The 10,274-nt window shown below is 40.2% G+C and overlaps 2 protein-coding genes across 2 annotated transcripts in view; one reads left to right on the forward strand and one right to left on the reverse strand.

Annotated features, from left to right (window-relative positions):
• Positions 1 to 740, forward strand: part of LOC110465716 (uncharacterized protein PB18E9.04c-like) — a 5,835-nt gene extending 5,095 nt beyond the window's left edge. Inside the window, exon 3 of the mRNA XM_021521724.1 lies at positions 412 to 740. Coding sequence (XP_021377399.1) covers positions 412 to 740 — 329 coding nt within the window. The remainder of the gene's footprint in view (positions 1 to 411) is intronic.
• A 6,526-nt stretch (positions 741 to 7,266) lies between these two features.
• Positions 7,267 to 8,697, reverse strand: LOC110465717 (putative uncharacterized protein DDB_G0282499). The gene has a single exon (XM_021521725.1). The coding sequence runs from the start codon at positions 8,695 to 8,697 to the stop codon at positions 7,267 to 7,269; it is 1,431 nt and encodes a 476-aa protein (XP_021377400.1).
• Positions 8,698 to 10,274: the final 1,577 nt, after the last annotated feature.

A 10,274-nucleotide genomic window follows, 5' to 3' on the forward strand; every position in this document is an offset into this window, starting at 1 on the left:
AATCAAACTAGTCCAGTACCTACATAATCAAACCAGTCCATTACCTCCACAATCAAACCAGTCCAGTACCTCCACAATCAAACCAGTACAGTACCTCCAAAATCAAACCAGTCCATTACCTCCACAATATAATAAGTCCAGTACTTCCACAATCAAACCAGTCCAGTACCTCCACAATCAAAGCAGTCAAGTACCTCCACAATCAAACCAGTCCATTACCTCCACAATCAAACTAGTCCAGTACCTACATAATCAAACCAGTCCATTACCTCCACAATCAAACTAGTCCAGTACCTCCACCATCACACCAGTCCAGTACCTCCATAATCAAACCAGCCCAGTACCTCCACAATCAATCCAGTCCATTACCTCCAAAATTTAATTAGTCCAGTACTTCCACAATCACACCAGTCCAGTACCTCAATATTCAAACTAGTCCAGTACCTCCACCATCACACCAGTCCAGTACCTCAATATTCAAACTAGTCCAGTACCTCCACGATCAAACTAGTTTATTACATCCACAATCAAACCAGTGCCGTACCTCTACAATCAAACCAGTCCAGAACCTCCACAATCAAAGCAGTCCAGTACCTACACAATCAAACAAGTCCATTGCCCCCACAATCAAACCAGCCCATTACCTCCAAAATAAAACCAGTCCAGTACCTCCACAAGCAAACAAGTCCATTACCCCCACAATCAAACCAGCCCAGCCAGTACCTCCACTATTTAACTAGTCCATTACCTCCAAAATTTAATTAGTCCAGTTCACCCACAATCAAACTAGGCCATTACATCCACAATCAAAGCAGTCAAGTCCCTCCACAATCAAAGCAGTCCATTCCCTCCACAATCAAAGCAATCCATTACCTCCACAATCTAACCAGTCCATTACCTCCAAAATTTAATTAGTCAAGTACCTCCACAATCAATCCAGTCCATTACCTCCAAAATTTAATTAGTCAAGTACCTCCACACTCAAACCAGTCGAGTAACTCCACAATCAAACTAGTTAATTACCTCCACAATCAAAGTACCTCCACAATCAATCCAGTCCATTACCTCCAAAATCAACCCAGCCCAGTCCCGCCACAATCGAACCAGTCCAGTACCTACAAAGTCAAACCAGTTCATTGCCTCCACAATCAAACTAATCCAGTACCTCCACAATTGAACCAGTCCAGTACCTACACAATCAAACCAGTCAAATCCCTCCACAATCAAACCAGTCGAGTACCTCCTCAATCAACCTAGTCCATTACCTCCAAAATTTAATTAGTCCAGTACTTCCACAATCACACCAGTCCAGTACCTCAATATTCAAACTAGTCCAGTACCTCCTCAATCAACCTAGTCCATTACCTCCACCATTTAATTAGTCCAGTACTTCCACAATCACACCAGTCCAGTACCTCAATAATCAAACTAGGCCAGTACCGACATAAGCAAACCAGCCCATTACCTCCACAATTCAATTAGTCCAGTACCTCAACAATCAAACTAGTCCATTACCTCCCCAATTTAATTAGTCCAGTACTTCCACAATCAAACCAGTGCCGTACCTCTACAATCAAACTAGTCCATTACCTCCAAAATCAACCCAGCCCAGTCCCCCCACATTAAAGCCAGTCCATTACCTCCAAAATCAACCCAGCCCAGTCCCCCCACATTAAAGCCAGTCCATTACCTCCAAAATCAACCCAGCCCAGTCCCGCCACAATCAAACCAGTCGAGTCCCTCCTCAATCAAACCAGTCCAGGACTTCCACAATCAAATAAGTCAAGTGCCTACATAATCAAACTATTCCAGTACCTCCACAATAAAACTAGTTTATTACCTACACAATCAAACTAGTCTATTACCTCCACAATCACACCAGTCCAGTACCTCAACCATCAAAGCAGTCAAGTACCTCCACAATCAATCCAGTCCATTACCTCCAAAATCAAACTAGTCCAGTACCTCCATAATCAAACCAGCCCATTACCTCCAAAATAAAACCAGTCCAGTACCTCAATAATCAAACTAGGCCAGTACCGACATAAGCAAACCAGCCCATTACCTCCACAATTCAATTAGTCCAGTACCTCCACGATCAAAGTAGTTCATTGCCTCCACAACCAAACCAGTCCATTACCACCACAATATAATAAGTCCAGTTCTTCCACAATCAAACCAGTACAGTACCCCCACAATCAAACCAGTCGAGTACCTCCTCAATCAACCTAGTCCATTACCTCCAAAATCAACCCAGCCCAGTCCCGCCACAATCAAACCAGTCGAGTCCCTCCTCAATCAAACCAGTCCAGAACCTACATAATCAAACCAGCCCATTTCCTCCACAATAAATCCAGTCCAGTACATCCATAATCAAACTAGCCCAGTATCTCAAAAAGCAAACTAACCCAGTACCTCCACAATCCAACCCGTCCAGTACCTCCACAACCAAACCAGTCTAGTACCTCCACAATCAAATCAGTACAGTACCTCCACAGTCAAACCACTCCATTACCTCCACAATTTAATCAGTCCAGTACCTCCACAAGCAAACAAGTCCATTACCCCCACAATCAAACCAGTCGAGTACCTCCTCAATCAACCTAGTCCATTACCTCCAAAATCAACCCAGCCCAGTCCCCCCACATTAAAGCCAGTCCATTACCTCCAAAATCAACCCAGCCCAGTCCCGCCACAATCAAACCAGTCAATTACCTCCACAATCAAACCAGTCCAGGACTTCCACAATCAAATAAGTCAAGTGCCTACATAATCAAACTATTCCAGTACCTCCACAATCAAACCAGTGCCGTACCTCTACAATCAAACTAGTCCATTACCTCCACAATCAAACTAGCCCAGTACCTCCACAATCAAACTAGTCCAGTACCTCCACAAGCAAACAAGTCCATTACCTCCACAATGAAACCAGTCCAGTACCTCCACAATCAAACCAATCCAGTACATCCACAATCAAACTAGCCAAGTACCTCCACAATCAAACTTACCCAGTACCTCCACAATCAAACCAGTCGAGTACCTCCTCAATCAAACTAGTCCATTACCTCCACAATCAAACTAGTCCAGTACCTCCACAATCAAACCAGTCTAGTACATCCACAATCAAACCAGTACAGTACCTCCACAATCAAACTAACCCAGTACCTCCACAATCAAACCAGTACAGTACCTCCAAAATCAAACTAGTCCAGTACCTCCACAATCAAACCAGTCCAGTACCTCCACAATCAAACTAGTCCAGTACCTCCACAATCAAACCAGTCCAGTACCTCCATAATCAAACAAGTCCAGTACCTCCACAATCAAACTAGTCCAGTACTTCCACAATCAAACCAGTCCAGTACCTCCACAATGAAACTAGTCCAGTACCTCTACAATCAAACCAGTCCAGTACCTCCACAATCAAACTAGTCCAGTACCTCCACAATCAAACCAGTCCAGTACCTCCACAATCAAACTAGTCCAGTACCTCCACAATCAAACCAGTCCAGTACCTCCACAATTAAACCAGTCCAGTACCTCCACAATGAAACTAGTCCAGTACCGCCACAATCAAACCAGTCCAGTAACTCCACAATCAAACTAGTCCAGTACCTCCACAATCAAACCAGTCCAGTACTTCCACAATCAAACTAGTCCAGTACCTCCACAATCAAACCAGTCCAGTACCTCCACAATCAAACCAGTCCAGTACCTCCACAATCAAACCAGTGCATTACCTCTACAATCAAATTAGTTCATTACCTCCATAAACTAATTTAAATATCGATGCTTTGGGGATTTTGTTTAACATAAAAGCTACCTAAAGGTGCGGAAATCAGTTTTGCTTGATCAATGCCTAATATTACGTTACAGAGCAGCCCAGGTATTACGTTTCACCTCATGTTATGACACCTTCATATTGAAATGGAATATGCTCGCATTATTTTATTGATTAGTTTAACGATAAAACCTGAAAACGTATATAAAGGTCTGTTAGAAGATACATTTATATGTTGTCGACGTACAGGTACACCAATTAAAACATTACCACTGCCACGTACATATATAGAAATCCAGTATACCACTGCAGCTAGACTGGCCATCAGCCCCTAAGTTTTTATGAAGAATTTCTCAGCAGCATTTTACTACTAGCTTATCTCCCCCTAGTTTAGAACTTAGAATCAGACATCCAAGTGATCAAAATTATAAGAGTTATTTTCCTTTCTTGATTATTTAATATTCTAGAGACGGTGGCCAGTCTACACTGCCACGTACATATATAGAAATCCAGTATACCACTGCCACGTACATAATATAGTAATTCAGTATACCCAGTATACCTTTCAGGTTTTACAATAGAAATGATACCTTTCTTTGTCAAATGTAACTTGACAACCATTCCTATTTTTTTTAAATCTCGCCAGCCAAGACGTCGTACATCAGACACCTGGTTTGGAGCGGGTTTACGTCGTCAGAATTACAATAAATACAGGTGTCACCTTTCTCAGGTAGATTTACCCAACGCCTGGTCAAGGTCTGAGTAAGTTGTTGTAATCAGCAAAGTGAAATGTAAGCTAAGTCATATGATATTTTGAAATGGTATTACTGGAGGCTTTCATTGATCTCTGGGTTTTAGGATAACAGACATGGACAAGTTACTTAGCTCTGTGGCTTTTCCTCGTGACTTGATAACCAACTAATCTAGTGGTTAGTAACGGTTTACCGTAAGATGCCGGTAGTTAGTTATAACAGGTCTACAAACTTTCCATTGTGTACTACAAAACATTCAAAATAACAATCAATGTCAATCCTTCATACATTTCTGTAATTCGCATAATTCACATATTCAATACTGGTAGGAGAAAACTGAATGATCATCCAGGTTTATGGTTAATGACGTATTTTTAAAGGACTTAAGTCCGCGGAAAGATTATTGTAAACAACCGATTTACGAATCACTGTGCGCGAACGAGAAATACTAGCATTATGGAGTAATGGTGATAAATGTCCAACAAATGTTAGAGAACGTATTATAATAAAAACTAAAAAAAGTGATATAATGTTACACAATCAGCAAACAAAAATAATTCCACATCCTGAACATCAGTGTATTAGATTCTATTTCGCTATGATAATATGCGATGGAGTGTTGGGGTATCTTGCAGTCTTCCGAATTGAGTTTTCATTATCAGAATGGATTGCTTAATTAAGAGGGCAACACCTGTACGATATATAGTTAAGAGTTTTGTATCGTGGTTCTCTGAGCATGGCTTGTGACTCTGAGCATGGCTTGTGACTCTGAGCATGGCTTGTGACTGCTCCTTGTTCGGAGGGTTTTGAATTTGAGCAAAAGGTTTGAAAAACGTTCCAGATTGTGTTACATTGTACAAATTACAAGAGGAAATATTTCTTTAACAAACGGTTGGCCACTTAGAGGAGTTCGGACCATGTCCATGTCTTTGACCACATCAACAACACAGTCACACTTCGGACGCAGGTAAGTGGAGGTAGGGAGCGATACATCAACAATACAATCACACTTCGGACGCAGGTCAGTGGAGGTAGGGAGCGATACGTCAATAATGACAGTAGCACTTTCAGGCATATGTGGAGTATATGGACAATACCATATGGACCTTAACTTCAATGCCGATATGAATAATGCAGAAGGATGATTCGGTCGACGTGTCTAAATAACGAAGTTGGCACAAACCTTTTACGGAAAATATATACATCATAATATACAGTATGTAGGTGAGTTAAAGTGACTTGTGTTATTTCATCTGACCATCTTTTATCACACTGACACTGATAAGTTAGGGTACTTAACGGCTCTGAAAACAGTGGGGCATCCGGACAGGACGATCACGTGTCCAATACCCACCAATCACATGGATGACCTGGGACCTATCGATCACGACCCAACTGGACGTTACCGCAGGTATACAGACCTACCGGCGCGTGTGTTGACGTGTTCGCTACCAAACAGTACATGCTTTTTTTAAACGTGACGGTTAATTTTGGATTTGAGTTTCCAATTTCCCCAAAATGATTCTTTTATTTAATGTCTAGCGACAGAGGCCATCAGTTGAATGCCAGTGACACATAAATGGTACCACTTTGTTAAATTCTCTGTGAAGCTTTTATGATCGAAGGCTACAGTTTCGACAAAATATGTTTCAAACCAACAAATAAAGCGTATCTAATACGTCCCTGAAACAATACGAGATTGCTTCTTATGGCATTTCACACGGAAAAGATGCAACCTCATACAGACAGCTCACGGCACTTTAAAATCATTGTTAGGCTTTTCTTCACCGCGAACATTCCGTTTAATTAGAGTTAATCATGTAAGTTACATATTGAACCATGTTGTGAAATTGACACGCATTATGTTAATACTAATATCCCAGACCAACGCGGGACCACGAAATACTTTTATCTGAGAGCGTCGACATCGCGTGACAAGGCAGGGTTAACTACACGACAAGAACACCAATCATATGTTACAGTGATTCCAGGGTTTCCCAACCTTTTCAATCGCCTGAATATTCCGTGTCTCCTACATTTGTAAGACACCTAGACATCAAATTACGCATGTTCATATTTCTGTATTGTCCCTTGAGATTAGCTATCCTGACCCCACGGGATTACCTTGCCTGACCCCGTCACAGACGATGCCATCTCTTCCCGTGGGGGTACAAGGTTACACTGAAGGCACAGCGAGACATTCTCACGTGAAACGTAGACTTTATTACGACAATTAGTAAGATATCTCATACAAGCCTGATTAAGTATGCATGAGTACACACTGATGCCAAACGACATGTCTTTAGAACGTCTCTCTCAAAGGAACGATCGTTTTAACTGCGACGTGCACGCTTAGAGTAAAGTACGAATTGTGTGTACTGCTTCGGAGTCGGCATCAGACATCTTCTGATAGCTGTTCAACTCATCAAGGAAATTTCCAGTAATTCTAGTGATATTTGTCCTTTGAATTAATAATAAATGGGTAATCATAAGAAATGATCAGTCTGAATCCACTTCTATCCCTAATTATCTATCAAGCTATTTTAATGTTCTGATTAATACCGCTGTCGACTGACTGGGAACTGCCGATAACAAATCGTGGTCGCCTCTAGCCTCAACCAAGCAAACACATGACAGATGGAGCATTGATTTCGAAACGAAATGCAACCAAAGCAAAAACTCCAAAAACACTACACCAACCGTGCGATGTCCAGCCCGAGTACAATACGGAGCTCATCGCAACACATTGATATTTGGATTGGTAAGCAACACGTTGACATTTGGATTGGTAAGCAACACGTTGACATTTGGATTGGTAAGAAACACATTGACATTTGGATTGGTAAGGAACACATTGACATTTGGATTGGTATTATACACGTTGACATTTGGATTGGGAAGCAACACGTTGACATTTGGAGTGGTAAGCAACACGTTGACGTTTGGATTTGTAAGAAACCAGTTGACATTTGGATTGGTAAGAAACACATTGACATTTGGATTGGTATTATACACGTTGACATTTGGATTGGGAAGCAACACGTTGACATTTGGATTGGTAAGAAACACATTGACATTTGGATTGGTAAGGAACACATTGACATTTGGATTGGTACGCAACACATTGACATTTGGATTGGTAAACAACACGTTGACATTTGGATTGGCAAGCAACACATTGACATTTGGGTTGGTAAGCAACACGTTGACATTTTGATTGGTAAGCAACACGTTGATATTTGGATTGGTAAGCAACACATTGACATTTAGATTGGTAAGGAACACGTTGACATTTGGATTGGGAAGCAACACGTTGACATTTGGAGTGGTAAGCAACACATTGACATGTGGATTGGTAAGCAACACGTTGGCATTTGGATTGGTAAGCAACACATTGACATGTGGATTGGTAAGCAACACGTTGGCATTTGGATTGGTAAGCAACACCTTGACATTTGGATTGCTAAGCAACACATTGACATTTGGATTGGTAAGCAACACATTGACATTTAGATTGGTAAGCAACACGTTGACGTTTGGATTGGTAAGCAACACGTTGACATTTGGATTGGTAAGCAACACATTGACATTTGGATTGGTAAACAACACGTTGACATTTGGATTGGTAAGCAACACGTTGACATTTTGATTGGTAAGCAACACGTTGACATTTGGATTGGTAAGAAACACATTGACATTTGGATTGGTAAGCAACACATTGACATTTGGATTGGTAAGCAACACGTTGAAATTTGGATTGGTAAGCAGCACATTGACATTTGGATGGGTAAGCAACACGTTGATATTTGGATTGGTATGCAACACATTGACATTTAGAGTGGTAAGCAACACGTTGATATTTTGGTTGGTAAGAAACACATTTACATTTTGATTTGTAATAAACACATAGACATTTGGATTGGTAAGAAACTCATTGACATTTGGATTGGTACGCAACACGTTGATATTTGGATTGGTATGCAACACATTGACATTTAGAGTGGTAAGCAACACGTTGACGTTTGGATTTGTAAGAAACCAGTTGACATTTGGATTGGTAAGCAACACGTTACCGTAAATGCCCCTCCCCCAGCTTAGGTCATATGACACTAGTATCATCCAGTTGGTGGAGCAACACAACATGTCATATGAGGACGGAGCCATTAATGATGAATCAAATTTAATGCTTTCACAACTTGGGCAAGGTTCAAGTTAAGAAGCGTATATACCAAGCGTTGTAATGCGTATAGCACATCAATGGGTCTCAGTTCAGTCCCCATCCACCTACCTCCTTCATGTAAGGCATCCGCTGTAGATGTTAAGTTACCTTTTCTGGTCACTTTTTTTGTTGACAGAATACTACATGAAGAAGAACTGTGTTGATCCCATCTCAGCAGTGACAACAATAAGTCCGAAACAAAGGAAATAACATGGAATAACTTTCATTGTCAGAACAATTACATATCATTTTGTTGTTCAGTCTTTTATTAAGAGATCGGAAATGAAATTTTCAAATATTTCAACAAAACCTATCCGTAGTTGTTTCATCACACAAAACACGGTCTTCCTGAATGATGTTCAGACTCCCTCTTTACCCTGTCCAGCGTACACAATTTGGAAGCGGGTTATATATTTTTCATGGATTCAATTTATTTTGTATGTTTTCATTATCGCCATTTCTTTGGGGGTTTTCCTGTTGGGAGTTATTGACTACCGTATGGAATAGATTGCAAGCCCGCACAACTTCGTGTAATATCACGTAATTTCATCACAAGATACCTTTCACTAGTGTATGAATATTTAACACCAATTTCTGTCATTGATGTATACTTTGCCAAATTCTGATTGTCAATAAGCCAGGTAAGGTAATAGAACACCGGTCCAGGTGTTTAAAATGCTTGCTATGACAAACATGTTTTACCGAGTTCGCCGCCAGGCCGTCCTCTCAAACAGCAAGGTGATATGACAGCTTTTGTCAGGATTTATTTGGAGTCATATTATATTTCTAGGAATGTTGGTTTGTTCTGTACAAACATGCTATTTTTAATAATATAAGAGAATTAATATTGATTTATATTTTTTTTATTAAGATTAACATAATTCTTATATAAAACTACTACATGCACATGTACAATAGTTATAATACAATACTACAGTTATATATTGGTACTGTGTAGATAAAGTGGATTTATTTTTCAACAATTATGAAACAGGTTTTTCCAAATCACTCTTTTTGACCCGGATGTTAGGTGTTAATCTCCGAGGGAAGCAGGAAAAATTAATGGTATTTCGATGTTATCCAGAAACAAACTGGCCAGGTAACAGAAATCATAGGCGAGACTGTTTATAGATGGGAACTTAATAACTATAGGTCATAGCCTGGACACTTGTTCTAATCAATATCATTTAACTTATGCAAGCCGTATGTGAGACATAAGTTAGACTGTGGATATCACTACTTAAATAGACATACCTTGAAACTTTCTACAATTTAATCCAGCTATCCACACTTGCAATAAAAAAAAGTAACATGTATTATACATAATTCATAACATGGGGGTTTTAAATCAATTTTTAGAACGAGGAGCTTCAGACTTCGCATCGTTCAATAGAAATAGATAACCTGATTAGTGCCCATCTGTGCTGGATTTCTCGGGCTGTGAGGTATTGTAAATGGTGTGAAATGATTTGCCGTGTGTTTTCGTCCGAGACATATAATTGAATAAATATATAAATCTTGT

This window comes from Mizuhopecten yessoensis, unplaced genomic scaffold (genome assembly GCF_002113885.1).
Source record: "Mizuhopecten yessoensis strain PY_sf001 unplaced genomic scaffold, ASM211388v2 scaffold11099, whole genome shotgun sequence".
NCBI classification, from domain to species: domain Eukaryota; kingdom Metazoa; phylum Mollusca; class Bivalvia; order Pectinida; family Pectinidae; genus Mizuhopecten; species Mizuhopecten yessoensis.